General features: G+C 31.8%; 4 protein-coding genes across 4 annotated transcripts; 2 read left to right on the top strand and 2 right to left on the bottom strand.

The window, feature by feature from the left end:
• Positions 1-11,708: 11,708 nt before the first annotated feature.
• LOC121219878 (beta-amyrin 11-oxidase-like) lies at positions 11,709-12,643 on the top strand. Its single transcript, XM_041098508.1, has 2 exons — positions 11,709-11,947; positions 12,058-12,643. Exons 1-2 carry the CDS (start codon positions 11,715-11,717, stop codon positions 12,410-12,412), a joined length of 588 nt encoding a protein of 195 aa, XP_040954442.1. The 5' UTR covers positions 11,709-11,714; the 3' UTR covers positions 12,413-12,643.
• Positions 12,644-12,704: 61 nt separating this feature from the next.
• On the top strand, positions 12,705-13,726 carry LOC107933554 (beta-amyrin 11-oxidase-like). The gene is made up of 4 exons (XM_016865790.2): positions 12,705-12,965; positions 13,086-13,307; positions 13,393-13,476; positions 13,643-13,726. Exons 1-4 carry the CDS (start codon positions 12,705-12,707, stop codon positions 13,724-13,726), a joined length of 651 nt encoding a protein of 216 aa, XP_016721279.2.
• Positions 13,727-20,877: 7,151 nt separating this feature from the next.
• LOC107933555 (uncharacterized mitochondrial protein AtMg00820-like) lies at positions 20,878-22,434 on the bottom strand. Its single transcript, XM_016865792.1, has 3 exons — positions 22,317-22,434; positions 21,452-21,558; positions 20,878-21,204 (listed from the first exon to the last, which is right to left on the bottom strand). Exons 1-3 carry the CDS (start codon positions 22,432-22,434, stop codon positions 20,878-20,880), a joined length of 552 nt encoding a protein of 183 aa, XP_016721281.1.
• Positions 22,435-22,620: 186 nt separating this feature from the next.
• Positions 22,621-23,106, bottom strand: LOC107933556 (uncharacterized). Its single transcript, XM_016865793.1, has 2 exons — positions 22,951-23,106; positions 22,621-22,830 (listed from the first exon to the last, which is right to left on the bottom strand). The coding sequence occupies exons 1-2, from the start codon at positions 23,104-23,106 to the stop codon at positions 22,621-22,623; spliced, it is 366 nt and encodes a 121-aa protein (XP_016721282.1).
• Positions 23,107-23,476: the final 370 nt, after the last annotated feature.

Below are 23,476 nucleotides of genomic sequence, written 5' to 3'. Positions count from 1 at the left end.
TATCATTTTTAGGCTAAAAAAATGTTCTGAACATTACTCTGAATAAGCTTTAAAGACTACAGGGATTTCTTCCGCAATCCAATTGCTTAGAACACTCCAGATTTATAAGGGCAGATATCTAACAAGGTCCCTTTTCATTTGTGTCCTCATATATGTCATTGATGTGAACACTTCCCAACATTGTGTGTATGTTTTTCTCTTCTTTAATTTCCTCACAAAGCTTCATCTCCTTGTCATTCATCATGCCCTGAACCAAGGCCTTGAATTTCACACTCTCTTGGGTCTCGTACCCCTTCTCGTGATGGAACTCACAATGGTTCCTTGTCTTTCTATGGTTTCCTCCTGAATCAGAAATAACTAATCCCCTTCCTGCCCTCACGTCTACCCCATATCAATATGATTGGGTAGTGGATTTTCTACGCTAGACGAGTCATCAAATCTGACAACACCCATGTTAATGAGTCTTTCAACCAGTTTCTAGAAGGCAGTGCAATTCTCTATTGAGTATCCCATAATTCCCGCATGGTAGTCGCATTGTGCGTTTGCGTCATACCATTTGTGATACGGAGGTTGCATAGGTTTTAAGTAGAAGGGGGACACCACATGTGCATTAAATAAGCTTTAGTATAGCTCACTATATGACATCGATATAGGTGTAAACTGAAGCCTTTCTGTATTTGTCTTTGTGTAAGATTCTCGCTTTAAATGACTCTGATGTCTGGTGGTTTCTGTCTTTGGCCTACCCACAGTGATTGATTTTGAGTGGCCCTTGTTATATCTGCCTGCATTATTCCCCTTATTCCCCTTCTTCCCTAGGGCCCTTGTAATATCTGGGTATTCTATCCTCGCCTGTTTTATTTCTGCTGGGTTATCAAAAGCAACAGAAAAATTGTTCTTCAAATTGGATCCTGAGCCTGTCAGGCAATTCACTGGTGTCGATGTACCAGTCTGATAATGTTGGGATCTGACAGTAAAGAGCGCCCCTTGTAGACTCCCATCTGGTTGGACCTGGACATTTATTTGAGTACAATCTAGGGGATAGGCAAGATCCTCATTATCAGCCCCAAAGTGGACCACCGGGTTTTTCACTTCTTCTAACTCTCCAGTTAGCAATCGATTGAACTGGCTCATTATAGTTCTCTGTAATTCTAGTATCTGATCTCTCATTTCCTGTTGAAATTTGGTCAGCTGCTCTTGTATCTGTATTTGCATTCACTCTAATTTCTCTAACCTTTGTTCCATTTCTCTAGTCTTTGCTTGGATACCGTAAGAGTATTGGTTTTCCAAATTAACTGAAATAAATTTACTCAATTAGACTCTTTCAATGGATTTTAATGTATATGATGTCAAGTAATGCAAATGCATGAAATGAATGCCTAAAGAGACGTTGATTTTGATTCAATAACATTTAGAAATCTTTACTAGAAGGCAAACTTCTTTACATAAAACAGATACATGTACGGCCTCGCCCTCATATTCCAAGAAACAACCTCAATCTTTTCCTTCATCTGTTTAAAATAAATCTCGTAAATTTCCAATAGATGCCACTGCTAGCTCTTTTTCCTGATCCTGGTCGCGATCCATCACATGTCCGTCCTCGTAATACTCATCAACTTCTGTAAAAAAGTTAGAATATCGAAAACTCTTCAATAACCAGCTTGAATCCTCGAGCCACGGAGTAAAGTCACGAACTCTTCTATCGCCCTTATTATGTTTTTTGGAATATAGTCTGGCAGCCGTATTATTTTCCACTTTATCAAGAAATCCGTATTTCATGACAAGCTTCCTAAGTTACTAACCGAACTTGAATCAACATCTCTTTTCTTAGATGCAAATGCAATGCAATCATAATCAAAACAAAACAAAACGGGTTAGTACAAAACAAAAGCAAACAAAAGAATACCTAGTCGAGTAACCACTAGGGGTTTGGAGTGGCTCTACCTAGTATGGGTTCCTAAAGTCTTCTACATGCGGTTTGGCTCTAAAGTCAAGGTACCCGAACCAGTAGATTCCTCGATCTTCACCCATTATAGGCTCATACAGACCGAGTTCAGTTCAGGGGAATACATTTCCCTATGGTTGCACGGAGATGAATATCTCACGAAGACATAGGTACGGATATATCCCGAAAGTGATCCACTATCCTGCACGGAGGTAAAAACCTCACGAAGGAGTAGCTTCTCACTCCCACTTAAAAGGGTAAGACTAAACAGTCTTTATGCAATATGATGCCAAGATATAAAACTTGATTTACAGTAATCATAAAAACAAGTGCAAAAAGAGGATCGTAATTTTTCAAATCAAATTTTCAATTTTCGAAAATAAGACAAAAAATAATCAATTTTGCGGCTTGACTCTCTAAATGTCCCTAGCGGAGTCGCCAAGCTGTCGAAACCATTTTTTTATTTGATTTGAAAATGGGGATCGACTTTTAAAAATGGAAATGGGAGTCGCCACTGATCCTTTATTGAAGTGTGACCGGTTCACCATTAAAAATGATTTTGGTCTACGTAATTTGAGAAAACAAGTTCGGGAGTTGGTTACGCACGAGGAAGGGTTAGCACCCTCGTAACGCCCAAAATTGGTACCAAATTGATTTTTTAATGTCTTAAGGTCGAAATTTTGAAAAGATTTTAAAATACGATCCTTTAAAGTTTAAATTTGAATAAACCAAATTAAATAATAAGACGCACTCATTTCGAAGAAATAAATTGCCACACTCAGTGAGTTAGGGTGCAACAATTCAATCGTCAAAATTAAGTATGTCTTTTTAATTTTTAAAATTCATGCATGCATTTTGAGAAAGGTATTTAGTTATTTGGGTTAAACGAGAAATCAGAATCCTGTAAGTTAGGGTTCAATTTCTCGAAATTCCTAAACACCACATATTGCCTTTATTTTAAAATCGAGATAACAAAATGTCATATCTAGTAAGTTAGGATCCAACATTTTGAAGTCTCGAAAGCTTTATTTTAAAGTTGTATGGTTTTACCAAAATAAACACTTGGCTATTCAAATTCATCTAGAAGAATTGAAGCCCAGTAAGTTAGGGCACAATTCTTTCGAGAGCTATGAACACCAGGCCTTTTTGAAAATTATGAAATAGAATGATTGTTGTGCTTTAAAATACTATTTTTACAAATGGAACATGATTGAATAGCAATACATAATATAAAAGATAAATAGCAACACAAACCTACACTAAGATGTAACAAGCAAGTAATAGGTAAAATTCATATTATACAAACGTCAATATTAATAATCAAGCATCCAATAAATTAGTAACCAATTTTCTAAAAGATACCTCATGACAAAATAATAATAAAAATAATAATAATAATAATAATAATAATAATAATAATAATAATAATAATAATAATAATAATAATAATATGAAGATTCAAAACAATTCGATAATAATGCTAAAAAACAAAGAAAATGTTTAAATGGATTTTAATGAAAGAATTATAAAAAATAAATAAACCTTAAAATTAATATAAGCATATTTTAATCTAAGTGAGTAAAAACTTAATGTAAATAATAATATATATAATAATCAAAATAAATGAAATAAATAATCTTTAAGTAATAAAATATTTATGTATAGAAATCATGTAAAAATTTATAATTCGAAATTAATAATATATTTTATATATATGTATACTAGAAATAATTCCATATAAATTATATATATAAAAACATGAGATATTATTATGAAAATTTTTTGAAGTTAATTGTATATATATACATGCATAAAAAATATGTATAAATTATACGAATATAGTATATAAAAAAATATATAAAAAATATTGGTAAAATTTCGTAATGAATACTTACAATAATATTATATAATAAAAGAATTTATAGTAAAATTAGGTTAATTGATAATAATAATAATAATAATAATAATAACAACAACAAATGAAATTAATAATAATAAACCAATTAATTTAATGAGGATGGATCTATTTTGAATCCAAACAAAATTCTAAGGGTTGATTTGAAATAAATATGCAAACAACTGAATTGAAAACCATTTAACATCAAAGGGATTATTAAAGAAATTTAATGCAAAAAACTTCTCTAGCATGTGGATTTGAATATTCAAAGCAGTGCCGTTCAAACATGGATCCAATCGAAACAGAAATCCAATATAATGTCTAGATTAAAATAATAATAAAAATTGAATCAAAACGATGCGAAATATAAAAGGGCTCATCGCGCAAATGGACCATTGAAGCAAAACGCGCGGATCCTTCTCTCGGATCGGGTCACCGCGTAGATCTGAGCCCTCATACGACGCCGTATTGAAACCATTATTTTGGTAACAAACGATGTCGTTCATTACCGTGCATATAAGCTAAAACCCTAAAAGCATCAGCCCTTTAATCTAAAACAAATTTAGACTATAACTCTCTTTGTGCCGCTCTGCTACATCAGTTGACCAGTGGCTTTCTGAATCCCTTGCACAACTCTGATCGCGACGGAGAAGGCAAAAGACCGATCACCAGGTACGTTCCTCACTTTTCTCTCTTTTTATTTTTATTTTACTCGAATAGTGAATCAAACAGGCATAGAAAAGAAAACTGAAAAAAAAGAAGAAAATAATACCAGAAACGAAAGAAAATTTAAAATCACCTTTAAAAACTCTGCTCCCTTTTTCTTTTAATCTTGTTTTCTTTTAATATTTACATGTATGTCCTTCCTTACAAATTCTGGAAAATGGCTTTATATAGCCGAAAATAAAATGAAATAAAAATTACAGCAAAATATATTTCGCTCTTTTTTATTTGCTGTTGTTTTCTGTTCGTTTCTGCTTGTTTGCTTGTGTACAGGTACGGCCGTACGGTGACGTGGAGCGGCACAATGCGTGAAGGCGTGGTACGTGGCGGTGGCGCACGTGCGAGGGAAGAGGTTGGGTCCTGGTTGCTGCGGCGTTGGAAGCCGAATGTTGCTAGGGTTTCAGTCTCAGTTAGGCTAGGTGTTGGGCCTCTGTATTCGGGCTAGGGTTTAGGTTAGTGGGCTAAGTGTTGTAACTGGGTTAAGCTATTTTGGGCTATAAATTATTTTTTTTTATTTTTTGACTTTGTAATATGGACTTTGAATTCTCAATTTTGGGCCCGGGCTAAAATGGGTCATTACAGTAAGTTTGATACATAAATAAAGTGGTGCTTATCCATGCTTATAATGATTATACTATATGTTTATTTGGCTAACATGTTTGGTGTGTATGCTTAGGCTTTGGCCAAGTTGTGGTTGGATTACGCCGCATTAAATTTATAAAATTATGCATTGAGATGGTAACTGCCTAGATAGAAGTATGCTTGTGATCATAAAAGGGTGGTAAGGTTTAAAGTTTGTAATCTTTATTAAAATGGTTTATCATGTGGTTAGTCTTCAAAAATAACTAGCTTGCGACTATGGTTGAGTGTAATGTTTATATCTTGTATGATATGCATAGGAAACGGGAGGGGAAAGGAAATGAAATACTAAGTTCATGCTTGAAGTTTAAAATGACGCAAAAAGGGGACGTTAAGTTAAACGATATATATGTATTAGTATTGAACTTAATGAAATTGAATTGTATGTGAATTAAATGGAAATTGCAAATGATATGATTTGAATTAAATGAATTATTGTGGTATTGAAATGTATATTGGATTGAGAAATTGAATTGAATCGTGAACATGAGAATCGTGAATTAAATGAAATGGAAACGAAGTATTGAATTGTATGAGTATGTATTGGGTCTCAGAAGCCCTATTTGTTACAAATATAGTATTTTGAAGTTATAACGTGAAGATTTATAAAAACATGTTAAAAATTTGAAGAGTTTAAATTTGAATGAAATTTTATAACTCGGTTTAACATGTTTATAAGTGTATGTGTTCTGGAAATGCCTCGTATCCTATTCCGGTGTCGAATACGGGTAAGGAGTGTTACATATAGCAACCCAAATCAACATGACTTACAACATGCACTTCCCAAAAGAACCAAACTCATAAAACATATATCAACAACACATACACAAGTAATTGCAAACTAATACAAAACGTATCAAAAAATTCACATAATAAGCATCCTATATACATAATATTCACAAAGAACTAGCTATACACAAAATGATCATTTCTTGAAATATTAACATCCTAGGTACATTCCAAGACACAAAACAATTACTTCACCAACATTTGAGATTGGGATTGCCACTGGAATTTGAGTCGACAATCAAATGATAATTACCTAACCTACACCCAAAATAATAAATCATATATTGAGTAAATTCAATTTATACTTCTTTAACTGGAACATTTATACACAATGTAAAGCTTCATAACATTATAGGCTAATCGACAATTTCACTAGTTGCAATGTTTTACCATTTAAATACCAAACATCTCAAATAGATCGGTATACTGCTCCAATTTGAATAACTCGTTATTGACACCCAGTACTTGACGGATAATTTTGTAATAAAGTTTTGCGCCCAACGTTGGTCGATAAAACCGATAAATATTATATATATATGTGCCCAACACTAAAATCGAAAAATATTATATATGTGCCTAACACTGGTCGATAAAACCGATAAATATTATACATGTGTGCCCAACACTAGTTGGTGAAAATGACAAATATTATACATGTGTACCCAACACTGGTCGGTGAAACTAACAAATATTATACATGTCATGTACCACAAGATTCTTAATCATATAATCCTACTTCCATCAACTCATAATTTACTCTGTACATTAATTTACATTATCCAACTTCAATCAATCAATTTGACAATACAACTCCATATATAACAATCCTTCATTGGATTTAATATGCATTTCATCATATCTCCAAGTAGCAACTACATGTATACCATTGTCATATGTATATATAAAATTATCTAAGTTCACAAGCAAAAATTTAAATAGTTCAAGTTAAGGAATTATGAACTTACCGAGATCCTATAGCTACTGATATGTGAGACGTTTACTCGACAACCTTCTCTTTTCCCCGTTTAACGACCGATGGACTTGTTTCTCGATCTAAATATAATAATTTAATTCAATTATGCCTCATATCCAACCTAAAATACTTTAAATCATGCAATTGACTCCTCATTACTATTTTACACATTTATCCCAAAACTTTTACCTACTCTACAATTTAATTCTTAAAACTGTAACTTCCAAAATTAAACAAAATTAACCAATTTTCATTCCAACCGAATATTCTAGGGTATATTTACAATCCCTAACCTTGAAATTTTTCATGAAATCTCATGCCAAAGTTTTTATTTTATCAATTTAATCCTCTTTGCCATAATAATCTAACAAAAACACATAAAATTAATTATTCAAATTCACCACAAGCTTAAACCAGACCACTTAACACTAAAAACACCCATTTTCAACCATGGTGAATTTCTAAACATTTGATAACTTCACAAATTAGCCCCAAGATTAACTAGATTAAACTTCAACAATACCAAAAACATAAAAATTGCAAAAGAATGGATGAAAAATGCATACCATGCACATCAACTTGACCGAAAGCTTCCCCAAAGTTAGCTATGGAGTTTTCAGTTATAACCAAAAGAAAAGAAGAAGATGGTAGTGGGTTTTCTCACTTGTTTTTTTATATATAATTTATCATTTAATTATCAATTTACTAATTCATCTTTATTATTATAACTTACCAATTAACAGAACATGTCCATAATTGTCCCCTTACTAAAGGTATGGGGTATTTACCTACAAAGTCCATTAACTTACATACTCTAACTAATTCACATTTTTATAATAGAGATTAACTTTTACATCTTTCACAATTTAGCCCTATTTACTTAATTAACTAATTAAACATTAAAATTTCTTAACCAAATTTTAGTATAACTCTAGATACTCGTAAATATTAAATAAATAATAAAATACTAACTCACTCATTGGAATCGTGGTTCCGAAACCACTAAAAGTGGGCTATTACAAACGTATTATATTTTTAGTCCTACTGATGTCATCTATTTATAGGTAGAGAAAGTGAAACCCTAGTTGATTTAGTAGAACGTATTTAATCCCTATTTAATAGAAAAATAATCCCCTAATTGAACTAGGAGGGAGAGAGGCTAATAGGGCGTGCTTCCCCTCATATATATTATGATGAGGATTCGAGTCTCTCTTGTATTGTGTTCAATTATACGTGCTTCCTAGACTTTTAACCCAACGCTTTATAATTTAATCCAACCCAATACATATTTTTCTATTTATCAAAATGGACATTATTTATTAATTTAAATTAAATTAATTAATTAATTTTCCAATTAAATAATTTTCTCAACCCAGTTCTAATTTCGTTAAAATTATGATAACTTTACCGTAAAAGAATCTATAAGAAAATATATTTAATTTCTACATTCAACAAATTTCATATTGACCAATTAATTTTATTTTATTTTCGAACTTCAATTATTTAATTAAATAATAATTTGAAAAACTTAAATTAAATCTCAAGTCATTTCCATACAAGTGAGAAACCACATTCGTTTCCGAATATAACTTATTTCTCTAACTCTATCATTTCTATCCGTTTTCTAGGAGTCATTCGCTCACATGCTCAAGACAAAGTATCTCCCCAATTGGACTTGATAGACAACATATTAGTCTTTTAATCGATTTGGTCATTTTCAGTTAGACTAAGGACATGTTTAGGTTTGTCTACTAATATAAGTTGTCTTTCTGTATTATGGTCCGACCATGTAATACTGTTTAATATTAGTTAAATATTAGGCAACTAGTGAGCTAATATTTGCTTCTATTTTTGTTTTACATGCAAAAACTACGTAATGAAAATATACAAAGGGTATTAATGTAATTCATGAATACTTTTATTAACCAATCTGTTCGAAAATATTACAAGTGTATAAGCGAATATACAACACTTAGTGTTGGAAAAAATCCGGTTCAAAAATAGTTTTCTTGCACAGTGAAAAATTAAAATTTTGAAAATTGAGTCGATTTGTAATATTTATAGCAATAAACCCTTTACTGAAATCTCACCTGTGTTTTTGACTAAATAAATATTTTTCATTTTTGACTTTCAACTGAATGACCTTCTCCGCTATTCTCATACCACGAACTGCTTCGAGTGTGGAACCATGTGTATTAAATGAAACTAGCTCTAACCAGTTCTCATTTGACTAACTAAATCGTCCTACCAAAATAATAAATAATTCTATTAAACTACGAACTTAACATAAATGCCTAAACATTTGGGGTGGCATATAATCCACAGGAGAGTCCGCCAAACCACCGAGCTTGCCAAAACACAAAATTCGCCAGTTGGCGCATTCACGGAATCTTATACTTAGTCAAAACTAATACTTACTCACTCAGAATTTACTCTAAATATTATATCTCAATAAATAGTAACCAAATACTAGGACTTCACCAGGAGGGCTGTTACAAACAATGCCTCCAGTTCTTTAGAACAAACGCCACAACAACTAGCTCTAAATATGCGACTTCAACTGTCTGGATGTATACGAAAATATCTTACTATCTTGCATCAGTACGCAACCCAATCCACTCAGTAAAACATCACTAAATACTTAAAAGTTTCTTAAAATTTATTTAGATCCAATTAAACTTAATTATAATTTCTCATCTCCAACACTTAACAACAACACTAAAATCTTTTGATTTAGGGTTCTAAAAATTTTTGGGAACAAAAAATCTATACCTAACAAAAAAAATTCAATTTAATTGGAAGTGGTACACCATCCATAGAGATTGAATAGTGACGAGAGGAGACCCACTCTGTACTTCAAAGAAAAAAATTGCACTGATTTTATGCGAACATCTAATTTTTGTCATCTATGTCTCATAAACTCTTTCGGAAAGGGTAAAGGTTTCAGCTTTCCACCAACAACACCAAGCTGGGGAACATATGTCGCTGTTTCAATAGTTTTAGCCAAATTAGTTTACTTTTTGTTAATGATAGTTTACCTTACTTTGATCGGGTAAACTACCAAAATAGTTACTTTTGTTTGGCTCAAGTTACATTTTAGTCACTTATGTTTGAAATGTTACGTTTTAGTCACTTATGTTATCATGTTGTAACATTTTAGTCACTGAGCCGTTAGTTTCTATTAACGGTGTAACAGTAAACTGATGTGGCACGTTAAATCATCACTTCAAACAAAAATTCTAGGTTAATTTATACAATCGGTCCCAATTTTTTTTTCGTTTGGAGCAATTTAATTTTTTTCTTTTATGTTTTTTTAACTTTCTTTCTTTTCCATTCTCTTATGTTTCTCCATTTGTTTTCCTCCCTTCTCCATTTCTTTCAACGTAGTTTTTCTATGTTTTATTTTTTTGAACAATTTAATTTTTTCGAGTGAGGTGAACTTGTGGACTAGTTACAAATGGAAAGCATAGAAAAACTATGTTAAAAGAAATGAAGAAGGGAGGAAAATAGAGGGAGAAGCATAAGAGAAAGGAAAAAAAAGTTAGAAGAACATAAAAGAAAATTTTTAAATTTTTGAAAATGAAAAAATATAGTGACCAATTATAGAATTTAACCTAAAATTTTCGTTTAAAATGATGATTTAACGTGTCACATCAACTTACCGTTACACCATTGTCGACAATTAACGACTTAGTGGCTAAAATGTTACAACACGATAACGTAAGTGACTAAAACGTAACATTTCAAACATAAGTGACTAAAATATAACTTAAGGCAAACAACAATGACTATTTTGATAGTTTACCCTACTTTGATGCCTTTTGTTGTTTGCACATCAGCTCAAGCATTTAAATCTTTCTTAGGCGTAGGTTCTTTCTCAAGATTTTTAAAACCCTTAAATCAAAAAGTTTTAGTCTCGTTATTAAGAGGTGAAGTTGATAAATTACAATTAAATTTAATTAAATTTAAATAAATTTGTAAATATTTATTAGAAAGTCCATCAAAATATTTTTTTTTATTTTGTTCATTAACGATGTTGCAATTTGTGGTACATTGATGGTGCTTAGGACAATGACAATGCATTAAATATAAACCTTGTTTTACTGAATACTAATTTTGATAATTTTAAAATAATTTAACAAGAAAATATTCTATCAAAGATTTTATTTATCAATAAGTTAAAATCTTAAAGGGTTAGTATTTGGTACACTGGCAATATATATATTTTTATTCTACAAGTAACCTTGCAAAATTTGCACGTGTCTCTTTTTTTTAAAATATTTTTTTAATAGTTTACTATATCTTATATGACACTTGTCAACCCCTAATCTTTCTTGTAGAGTCTAAAAACTCTACTAGTAATGTACTAAACAAGTTTCCTTTATTGAATATTAATAAATTAATTTAATTTTTTATTTAGTGAAAAAATACTTGAAATATTAAAAATGTTCATGAAAAGAAAAAAATAGTTTATTTCTTCATAAAATAACTGTTATTATTATTTTTAATATTGAATTAGTTCACTTAGTATTGTCAACTATTAAAATAAAATATTAAAATATTTTAATTATATATTTGTCTCAAATTCTTTTAATTGAATTAAAATTTCATCGCAAAATTCAATAAAAATGAAACTTTAGTTCAGTTAGCGATTTAAGCTTTTGTTTTTGTTGGCTTAAAGAGCAATTTGCAGCTATAAAAAGGATCCCATTGAAAGGCGAAAATGTGTAAACATAGACCAAAAACACAGAATGGGGATAGAATTGTTAAGGTCATTTGTGGCAATTGTGGCTGCAACATACGTTATTCTATTTGGTTTCTTAAAGAAAATAAACGAGTGGTACTATGTTACTATGTCGGAGAAGAAGCAAAACCCTTTGCCTCCCGGTCATATGGGATGGCCCTTCATCGGAAACATGTGGTCCTTCTTCAAGGCTTCCAATTCACAAGATCCCGATTCCTTCATCGACAACTTGGTTAAAAGGTTACTTAGTTTCTTAAATTATATCTTTTCTTTTAATATACTTTTGTTCTCACTATTAAAATGCCGGTGTCTCATATTTGTTACTATTGCAATGGAACTGGCGTTAACAGGTATGGAAGAACAAGCATTTACAGAACCCATTTGTTTGGGAGTCCAAGCGTTATAGTTTGCAGTCAGGAACTTTGCAGGAAGGCGTTGACAGATGATGAACACTTTTCGTATGGCTACCCTTCATCGGCAATACAATTAGGAGGGAAAAAGTCGCTGTTTGGAATTTCAAATTCAGAGCACAGGCGTTTGCGTAGGTTAATAGCGGATCCCATCAATGGCCATCAAGCACTAGCTCTGTACATAAGTGTTGGAACATTGGCACCATGCAAAAGAAGAGAACAATACAAAGAACAAAGGAGGAAGAAACAAAGAACAATTTACTTGCTCACAAACGTGCAGCAAGGAAGCAATTGATATGCTTACTCATTCAATATAAAAACAATAAATTTATAGTCAAAATACATCACCAAATACTACCTACTACCACTAAGTAGCCTAGTAACTTGATAAACATTGCTTGTACACATAAACAAGCCACCTAAACTAGTCATTCAACACCTAATGCATCAAGTTGTCATCAACTTGTTCATTTTCAACTAGTTTGAATACAATGAAACTAAAGAGAAAACCTTGCTGTTACAGCAAGCATAAGTGCTACAACATGTTTACAAGGTGCATGCACTTCAACCTAAAATATCACAGCAGCATGGTTGGCCAATTTTCAACAATAAGGCATATTGAAGACGTTGTGATCACTTCATTGGAAGAGCTTGCTACCATGAACCGACCAATCAAGTTTTTCAATGAAATGAAGACGATTGCCTTAAATGTTATTGCAAAAGTTTCCCTGGGTTCCACTCAGGATTCCATTCTTTGGTCGATGGTGAAATATTACACAGAATTGTCTCCGGGTATTCTTTCCATGCCCATTAATATCCCTGGTTTTGCATTCCATCGAGCACTCAAGGTAAATTTTCCTTAAGCATTTTATTCCAGTCGTTATTCGGTAAACGCGAACTCTAATTATGGAAAACTCGAAAATTGAAATAAATATAAAAAATAGGCCAAAAAACAGCTGGTAAAATAGACTAAAGATGAACTAGATGAAAGAAGACGGAAAACAGTAGCAGAGAGGAAGAAAGGAATGATGGATTTACTTATGGAAGTAGAAAACGAGATTGGAGAAAAGTTGGAGGATGAGCATATCATTGACTTATTGCTGCTGATATTGTTCTCGGGTCGTGAAACCGCAGCGCACACTGCAATGTGGGTCAGATTAGAATTGGATTTGGAGCACACAAATATAAACGTATAGAGAATGTATTTATTTCCAATCATTTTCGGACCGTAGAGTGTCGATTTCAGCTGAACTTGGATTTCCATTTGCCTTTCAGGAAGAGCAACAGGCGATAGAGAAGACCATCCTCCCAGAAAGTCTCACCCTCACTGAAATCAAAGAAATAGAATATCTACCGAAGGTTTGTTATATATTAAGTCAAATCAAATCAACTGAACTTTTCAACGTGCAAAGAGAGGGTCTAATATATATATATTTGATTTCTATTTCACCTAAAAACACTCGGCTTGACCTGAACAACAACATGTAGCATCTAACAGGCTTTATTATATCTTGATTACTTCAAGGTGATTGATGAGTCTTTGCGAAGAAACTATTTTGCATTCGCAATTTACCGGAAGGTGGTAGCTGATGTTAACATTAATAGTTAGTTTATGGACTTGTGGTCTTGATTTTACTTGGAAAACATTCCTCTATTCCTTTTTGTTATTCTCAAAAAAGAGTGTTTTCAGGTTATACCATACTAAAAGGATGGAAAGTTTTGGTGTGGCCCACGGCTATTTACATGGATCATATCGTGAACTCTAAAAGTATTAGAAGTATCTTTCTAAAATATTTTACCATAAACCATTTAACTATCCAAAAATTATGGATTTAGTCTTTATATTTTAATTTTATTAATTTTGTTTTTATAATTTTTAAATTTTAGTCTTAACCCAAACAATAATAGTTAAATTTGTATGATTAAATTCAATTACTAATCATGTACTATGCATACAATTGTAGATTTATTTAATATTCTCCAATTGGATCATTTTAAGTCATTATACTTTTTGAAATTTGAAATTTCAATCTTAACTTAAATGACAATCATTAATCCATTAATTGGATTTTTAGTGAGTAGTATATAAAAATAACAAACTGACATGGCATTACACATACGATAATATGTTTTGTCGCATCAGATTTTGAAAATAGAAAAACCTAATTTAATAAATTTAACAGTTATCGTTTGACGAGGACTGAAATTTTTAAATTAGAAAAATTTAGGGACTAAAAATGACCAAATTAAAGTGAAATGAATAAATTCACAACTTTCATAAAGTACAAGGACTAATGGCTGAATTTAACTTATATATATACCTATATAGGGAAGTGATTCACTTACATAGGTGTAAAACATAAGTGATTTTACAATCTGTTCATAGCTTTTTATATGATTAATATTTTAACAATCTAATCATTGAATTTATCAATATATTTATACTTATTATGCATGTAAATTTTTGAACCGATTTGGTATCTATATCATATCGATCTAAAATAATGTCTGTATTAATATATAATTAATGGTTGAAAGTTTTTTACATTGAATAGTTAGAAAATTTTAATTTATACTAAACTTAACATGCATGACGAGTATGAAATATGACAGTTGAATTGTTAAAATATTAACAGTATAAATTATTATAGATAAGTGTAAAGCCACTTAAGTTTTACACTGCAAACGTGTACCAAATATTTTCCATATATATATATATATACACGCACATGATATTATTTAAACCATTGATTGAGTTGGTCTCTAGTGCACAAGTCAACCTGACACCAACTCAATTGGAAAATTATTAAACTACCATTACATATTCAAAATAAGTTGTACAGCCCAATATTTGCCCAGCCCAAATTAACCCACCTAGACTAAACCCAAACCTGAATGGCCCAATTATAACACCTAAAGCCCCAAACAGAACCAGGCCCCAAATAACCAACAAACCCAATCAGCCCAAATCCTAAAAAAGAAACCTAATCCCCCTAACCCTAGCCTAGCGCCGCACGTCCCTAGCTCTGCCACTGCCGCACCGCACGTCCCCTCACCCACTTGCTCCATCAACGTCAATTACCTGCAACAAAGAAGAAAACACGCAAGCAGCAATAGCAGAGAAAAATAGAAGCAAAATCGGCTATAAAGAGGCCGAATATCATCTTTGTATTTCCCCCTTCCGATTTTTGTAAAAACAAAAAAAAACATTAACAGAAAGAAATAAAAGAAAAAATAGATTCAAGGTTATTTTTTCTATCAGATTTGCATTTCTTTTTTTTTATTTTCTTTATTTTGTATATTAAATAAAAACAAAAAGAAAAAGGAAAGAGGCCACACCTACTCGCCTGTGGCTCCGTCGGAGGAGGACCTCTTACCGTCGTCGGAATCGATTTCTAGGGAGGGATCTAAAGCCCTCGGTCCTTCGGGTTGTTGGCCGAGCTTTGGTGCGCTGCGATGGGAGGGCCGAGTAGCCCATTTCCCTTGCCGTTGGCCTAAGGCCACGATGGCGGTGCGCCGGAGGCCGAAAAGGCTTTAATGGCCGGAGTTTTGATAGAAGGGAGGGGAGGGGTCGTCGTTTTTTTTTTAAAAAAGCAGAGGAGAAAAATTGTTTTGAAATTTTTTTGTTTCTCTTCAACTGAAAAATGAATTTTTGTAAAAAAAAATTAGTTTTAATGTGTTAACAAAACGGCGCCGTTTTAGTCCTCCATGACCCGCGCGCAACCCGACCCGCTCCAGGGGGGATCCGCGCGTTTTCATGAAGTGGGCTATTTGCGCCCCTGGTCCCTCCATGTTTTATGAATGTTCAGAGCAGTTCCGCCCTTTTCGTTTATTTGCGTTTTGAACCCCCGAATCTTGTTTTAATGTTTAATCTAATCCTTTTGCTATTTTGTTTATTTTTCTAACAAATTTCATATTATTATTATTATTATTATTATTATTGCTTATATATATACGTATATTTTTTTATTTAATATATATACTTGTACACATACTTTTTTTGTAATATATATACATATAAACATACCTATTTTTATAATTTATTTATATATGCGTATATATTTATAATACACGTACATATTTCTAACTTTTATATATTATATATATACGCCTTTTTACATATATATATTTTTATTACTTTTTTATAGTTTTTATATATACTTATTTACTTATTTATTTATTTATTTTCATGAATACATACAAATACTTATATGTTTTTTTTATGTATATATTTCCATATAATTTACATATACAAACTCATATTTTTATATATTTTATAATTCATACATGTACATATTTGTATACTTTATAGCTTAAAACTATCTATATATATCTATATGCATTTTTATGAATACATGTATATAAAAACATACTTTTATAATCTTTCATAATATATATACGCATATGTGTATGCATTTGCTTGCTTACATGTTTATTTACAATAATTTTAAAATGTATTCATATATATGTATCTTTTTTTACATTTACATTATCTTATTTATTTCTTTTTGTTTATTTCTTTATTTGTATTCATATTATTTAGAATGAATGCTTTAATATTATTGTTTGCATGTTTGCCATGGTGTATTATATTAGTTTGTCTTTTTATTTATTTTATAGCCTTTGTTTTTATGTTACTTATATTATCATCTTTATCATTGTTTTACATCCATTTTCACTTGGGTTTGCCAAAAAATGAAAAATTTTAAAATATAAGTAATACTCGGTATTTAGGATCTTTGAGAGAATCGAGCCCTAACGTATTGGGTTTTGATTTCTTCGTTGAATTTAAATAATCGAGATTACTCTTTTAAAAATGATAAAAAGCTCGTTATCAAGAATTCAATACGTTGTGTCCTAACGCATTGGATGTGACACGTTGTTTTCTCGAGACGAGGATTTTTCGAAATAAATGCAATATTCAATGTTTAATATTTTGAGAAATTGTGCCCTAACGTATTGGGTTGCGATTTCTTCATTTGATTTAAACAATTGAATATTCTTTTAAACTTTATTACACGATTTTTTTTCAAACTCAAGTTAAACGATATCGGGAATTAAAAAAAGGATCGTGTCCTAACTTACTGGTCGCAACCTCTTTTTTAATCCAAGATAGTTAAATATCTTTTAAATAAGCATTTTTCATTCGCGTATCGGGAATTCGAGACATTGTGTCCTAACTTACTGGATATGATTCTCTTTTTCGAATAACGTGAAATATCTCCTTTTTTCTTGAAAATTTTTAACGTTTTAATAAAATGATCGTATTTTTAAAATTTTCCAAAGTTCTCAATTTTCGACATTAAGACATTAAGTAATCAACTAGATACTAATTTTGGGCGTATCGAGGGTGCTAATCCTTCCTCGTGCGTAACCGACTCCCGAACCCGTTTTTCTGAATTTCGTGGACCAAACTTGTTGTTTTAATAAAATCAAACCGTTTATTAAAAACAACCACTTTTCGAGGTGACCCAATCACACCTCATAAAAAAAGATTGGTGACGACTCCCGTTTTTTTTTTCATTTTCATCAAAACCCAAGTCGACCCTTTTTTTCATCAAAAAAATGGTGTCAACATAAGTTATATTCTTACAATGGTATATTTTTCTTTTTACATTCTAAAGATAAAGAAAATCAATAAAAATTACATATAATAAAATTTGAATCCATGCCAATAACATGCATAAAACCTTACAACCAAAGCTAAATTTTATTTCATTTTTTGTATATTTTAATATTATTATACAAAAGTTTTCACCCACATTGTTATTTAAATATATGAATGAGTTGGTATTACGAGTCAATTATACACCAATTTGATTAAAAAAATACTAAACTACCTTTACATATTTGAAATAAGTTATAATACTTTTATCTTTTTTACATTTTGACGATAAATAAAACCAATAAAAAAGTATAAATAATGATATTTGAACTCATACCATCTACACGTATAGAACTTCTACTTTACTACTACAACTAAAACTTTTTTTTTTACTGAATGTTATTTCTAAACCAAATATGTGTTTTAAATACATGGTTTCTACGCGCATATAAGCATTCGTGTGCTCAAATTACTAGCATATGTAAATTATTTTAAAATATCCTTATAAAATATTTAATTAAAATTATTTTTGCTTCTGTATTTTTTTTAATTCTTAAATGAATTCCTTTTTGTCTATAAAACAATATTCTAATCGTTACGATTTAACATTTTTTTCCTTCTTCGTTATTCAAAAATGTTTTCTTATTAAAAATTAAATCCAAATAACTTTTGGTTTAACATGTAAATTATTTTGATTGGACTAAAAAGTATTGAATAATTACATAATTTGACCATCAAAAATATTTTAATTTCCGGATAAAATTATATGTGAAATTATATGAGTGATGAAAAAATATATATATATTTTTAAATATCATCAACTTTATAATACTTTTTTTTAAAAAAAAATTAGTTGGTACACTGGTGTTGGAAAGTTTTTATTCAATAGACAAGATTGAAAGCTAATTGAAAATACATAAATTCATTAATAAATTTTTATTATAAAATATTATAATATTTATATTTTAAATAATTTATGTGCAAATGTATATAAATTAATTAAAATAAAAAGATTATATATTTAATTTTTATTGATTTTAAGACTTCAATATTTTTTTGTTATATTTATACCTATTTTGAATTTAAATTTATATTCTTATATTAATATAATATTAATTACATTATTTTAATTATATTTTTATGAAAATTATGAAATTAATTTACCACACTGTAATTTGATAATATCAACATGTATATAAAGAATATTTTTCTTCAATATTCCTAAGAAGATGTTGACTTGCTACTATCTGTTTCACCTAAATCCAGAAGCAAAGATTCAAAGGAGGATCTTTCATTCCCTTTGGATCAGGAAGTAAAACCTGCCCTGGAGCTGATTTAGCCAAACTTGAAATCTTTATTTTCCTTCACTATTTTCTTCTCAACTATAAGTGAGTTGTTAATCTCTTTTTGCTTCAATACCTATATTAAAAGTTAATGGACTATCATACATTTCAACCACACATCATGAAGCAGGACATATATTTATTTCGAAAACAAGTTGCAAAAATTTTCCTCAAAAATACATGTATGGTTAACATTACCCTGAAAAATGGCTAATATAATATGCTCCAAAGACCTCGACATTCTAACATTGGTTTCTTCTTCTTTTGCAAGCTTGAAGAGCTAAATCCAAAAGCTCCAATCAAGCACCTACACTATTGGAGAGGACAGCTGCACAAGAGAAAAGAAACTCAAAACAGCCTTTAAAAATAAGAGATGGTAAAAGATTTCTAAGAGTATATTTGGGAAAAACTGATGCTTGTTATTCAACTAAAGATCAGCCTCTTATATAGGCTTTGCAAAGCAACAAATCTCAATAAAAAAATCATATCTCAACAAAAAATTATATCTCAACAGAAAATCATATCTCAACAAAAAATCATAAAAAAACAGGAAAAAAATAAAGGAAACAAACTAAGCACAGCTCAACCAAATCTAAATTTAGAAAAAAAAAACTAACTTTGAATCATTCTCCAACACTCCCTTTTGATTCAAACTTGCACACACCAAGTAAGGCTCTAAAATAACAAAACTTTTCTTTGGACAGTGACTTGGTCAGCACATCTGCTAGCTGATCTTGAGTGTTGTAATATTCTAATGTTATCTTCTCCTTTGCAACTAGATCGTGTATAAAATGAAAGCGAATGTCTATATGTTTCGCTCTGCCATGGAATGTTGGATTTTTTGTCATGGTAATAGTTGCTTTGTTGTCACAAAATATTTTCGTTGCCCCCTTTTGCTCATGTTGAAGATCTGCTAACACTCTTCTTAGCCAAATGGCTTGACAAGCTGCTGAGGTTACTGCTATATACTCAGCTTCTGAAGTTGACAGTGCTGCTGTAGCTTGCTTTTTCGAACTCCAAGTGATCACTCCTGAACCTAGAGTAAAAACATTTGCTGAAACACTTCGTCTATCATCCAAAGAACTTGCCCAATCACTGTCTATGAACCCACACAATCTGAAATTTGAAGTTTTGGAGTACCAAACACCATACTCCAAAGTTCCTGCAATATAACGCAAGACTCTTTTTGTTGCTCCATAATAAACTGTTGAAGGTTGTTGCATAAACCTGGAAATAACACCAACAGGAAATGCAATATCGAGCCTGGTGTGCGTCAAGTAAATTAAACCGCCTACCAAGCTTCTGAACCTTTTTACATCTACCATTTCTCCTCTATCTTCTTACTGCAATTTCTCATTGATGTTCATGGGTGTAGTTGCAAGCTTGCAATTAAGCATGCCAAACTTACTGAGAAGATCCTTGACATATTTTTTTGTGAGATAAAAATACCATCTTCAGCCTGATGAACTTCAAAACTAAGAAAATAATGCAGTAGACCCATATCCGACATCTCAAATTCATTCATCATTTAAGATTTAAACTCATCCACAAGAAAGGTAGAAGAACTAGTATAAATGATATCATCAACATAAAGACAGACAATGATGAAATCATTACCTACCTTTTTGACATACCCATCAATCTTGTTGTACCATGCTCAAGTTGCTTCAGTTAGTATAACGCCTTTTTCAGCTTATACACATTCGTTTCATTGCCCTTCTTTATGAAACCTTCTGGCTGTGCTACATAAACCTCTTCTTGTGGATCTCCATTAAGGAATGCTGACTTGACATCAAATTGATAAACAGGCCATTACAATTGTACAGCCAATGCTAGAACAAGCCTCACTGTTTCAAACTGAGCTACCGGAAAAAAAGTATCTTCGAAATCAACACCATGTTGTTGTGCATAACCTTTCACTACAAGACGAGCTTTGTGTTTCTGTAAGCTTCCATCAGCAGCAAAATTTGTTTTAAACACCCACTTCAAGCCAATTGCACTTTTGTCTTTCGGTAAGTCCACCATTTCCCATGTTCTATTCTTCTCAATAGCTTTCATCTCTTCCTCCATTGCCTTCCTCCACTTTTCTTTTTCAGCAACCTCTTCATAGTATATAGGATTTGAAACAGCGAGAGCAAGCTGACAAGATGCATAAGTGTTATCAGCATATTTCAGATTCAGCTTTTCTCCTAAGTGGGAGTTGCTCAACTAAAGGCTCTTTAGGAATTGTAGCTTTTGGTGAGTTTGGAAGTGAACTATCTGGATTTAACTCTTGTCTTTCATCTTGTGAAACCTTAATGGGCATAGAGATTTGCTGATGTACCTGCTCTTCATTCTAATCCCAGCTTGCATTTTCATCAAAAACAACATTCCTGCTAATAATCACCTTGCCACTTAAAGGATTGTAAAGCCTATATGATTTGGATTGAGAGTAATAACCAACAAAGATGCATTTCATAGACTTTTCATCAAGCTTGCTTCGATTGTGTGAATCTACCAAAGAATAGGCAATACTACCAAATATTTTCAAGTGGCTTACCGAAGGTCTCCTAGAACTCCATGCTTCATACAGTGTTCGGTTGAAAATTACTTTTGTTGGAGACAAATTCAGTAAATAAACAGCAACAGCAACACTTTTAGCCCAAAACTATCTAGCAGCCCCTTAGATCTTAGAAAACTTCTTGCCATTTCGACAACCGTTCGGTTCTTATGTTCAGCCACACTATTTTGCTGCGATGTATAAGGTGTTGTCAACTCTTTATGTATACCCTGCTCTTTACAAAACTGGTTAAATTCATTAGACAAAAATTCTCCTCCTCGATTAGTGTGAAAAGCCTTGATACTTCTTTCACTCAACGAGCGTCTTGAACTTTTTAAAAGTCTTGAATACTTCTGATTAGGAGTAAAGAAAATACACCTAACTCATGTGGCTGCAATCATCGTAAATAACGAAAAATAGCGACTTCCACCCAAGGATTCTGTTTTCATGAGTTCACCCTTCTAGAGTTTCCTAAAGGAAATGGTTTTTTACATTGTTTCCCAGATATATACCCTTCGCAAAAATCTAAAGACTCAATTTTTGGCAACCCGAACACCATTTCCTTTTGACTCAACAATTTTAGACCATTTTACATTCAAGTGCCATACCGTAAATGCCATAACTTAGACTCATTATTCTCTTTAACAATAAGAGCCTAACTTTTTACATTAGAGACTTCAAGAGGAAAGAGCTTGTTTGGTGTCATCATGACCATTGCTTATTGCCACAGTGCCTTTGCCCTCAACTTGTATCTGATTGTCATCACCAAGTCTCACATTTACCTTGTATGACTCATCCAGCTCTTTGAACAAAGATTTTATCCTCGTCATATGATTTGAACAGCCACTGTCTAAAAACCATATATTTTTCGAAGCTATAACGTCATCTTAATAAGCCATGAATAACTTAAACTCTTCGTTACCTTCTGCATAGTTGGCTTGTCTTTCACTTTTCCAGCAATCTGCCATCACATGCCCATATTTCTTGCAATAATAGCATTGAACATTGCTCCTGTATTACTTCTGTTTTTCTGTCATCTGCCTTTGTTCATCATGTCCAGCACCTCTACCTCTGCCTCGACCTCCTCTACCACGATAACCTCTTCTGTATGTGGCCTTTCTTGAATCGTCTTGCTGCTTGGAAGGCTCCCCCATCACTTGGAATTCCTTTTCGTCAGACATTTCATTTGTGTGGTTCAATCTCGCTTCGTGGGACTGCAAAGATCCCTGTAGTTCATCAAATGAGTAAGTAGCTAAGTTTTTAGACTCCTCAATAGCTGCAACAACATGATCAAACTTTGGAGTCAAACTCCGCAACACTTTTTTGACAGTAGTTTAATCCGTAACTTGCTCTCCATAGGACTTCATTTGATTGACAACCGCTGCTACCCTTGTAAGATAATCTTGCACGGATTCTCCACTTTTCATTTGTAATGTCTCAAAGTCACGACGAAGAGTCTGAAGCTTCACTGTAACAACTTTTGAAGTACCTTGATACGCCATGTGCAATGTTGTCCAAGCTTCTTTTGCAGTTTCTGCTCCTACAATTTTTAAAAAAATCGACTCGTGAACAGCTTGCTAAATGAAGAATAATGCTTTGTTGTCTCTTTTCTGGTTTTCTCTCAACTTAGCCTCCCCGTCATCATCAAGATACTCATTCTCAACTAAGTCCCACAATTCTTGAGATTTAAACAGTGCTGATACCAAAGAATGTTGGAGAGGACAGGTGCACAAGGGAAAAACAACTCAAAACAGCCTTTAAAAATAAGAGATGGTAAAAGATTTCTAAGAGTATATTAGGAAAAACTGATGCTTGTTATTCAACTAAAGATCAGGCTCTTATATAGGCTTTGCAAAGCAACAAATCTCAATA

This window comes from Gossypium hirsutum, chromosome D08 (assembly GCF_007990345.1).
Source record: "Gossypium hirsutum isolate 1008001.06 chromosome D08, Gossypium_hirsutum_v2.1, whole genome shotgun sequence".
In the NCBI taxonomy this organism is placed as follows: Eukaryota; Viridiplantae; Streptophyta; class Magnoliopsida; order Malvales; family Malvaceae; genus Gossypium; species Gossypium hirsutum.
This window is presented reverse-complemented; position numbering and strand designations above follow the sequence as displayed.

What these genes read in the sequence shown, in the direction of transcription:
- LOC121219878 (XM_041098508.1), top strand. Translation starts at nt 11,715, where the DNA reads ATGGGGATAGAATTGTTAAGGTCATTTGTGGCAATTGTGGCTGCAACA. An exon ending in ATCGACAACTTGGTTAAAAG is followed by an intron (nt 11,948 to 12,057) that starts GTTACTTAGTTT and finishes TGGCGTTAACAG; the next exon opens with GTATGGAAGAACAAGCATTT.
- LOC107933554 (XM_016865790.2), top strand. Translation starts at nt 12,705, where the DNA reads ATGGTTGGCCAATTTTCAACAATAAGGCATATTGAAGACGTTGTGATC. An exon ending in CATTCCATCGAGCACTCAAG is followed by an intron (nt 12,966 to 13,085) that starts GTAAATTTTCCT and finishes CTGGTAAAATAG; the next exon opens with ACTAAAGATGAACTAGATGA. An exon ending in TGGAGCACACAAATATAAAC is followed by an intron (nt 13,308 to 13,392) that starts GTATAGAGAATG and finishes TTTGCCTTTCAG; the next exon opens with GAAGAGCAACAGGCGATAGA.
- LOC107933555 (XM_016865792.1), bottom strand. Translation starts at nt 22,434, where the DNA reads ATGACGAGGATAAAATCTTTGTTCAAAGAGCTGGATGAGTCATACAAG. An exon ending in CACTGTGGCAATAAGCAATG is followed by an intron (nt 21,559 to 22,316) that starts GTCATGATGACA and finishes ATTCTTTGGTAG; the next exon opens with ATTCACACAATCGAAGCAAG. An exon ending in ACAATCCTTTAAGTGGCAAG is followed by an intron (nt 21,205 to 21,451) that starts GTGATTATTAGC and finishes GCATCTTGTCAG; the next exon opens with CTTGCTCTCGCTGTTTCAAA.
- LOC107933556 (XM_016865793.1), bottom strand. Translation starts at nt 23,106, where the DNA reads ATGGCGTATCAAGGTACTTCAAAAGTTGTTACAGTGAAGCTTCAGACT. An exon ending in TGAAGTCCTATGGAGAGCAA is followed by an intron (nt 22,831 to 22,950) that starts GTTACGGATTAA and finishes GATGAACTACAG; the next exon opens with GGATCTTTGCAGTCCCACGA.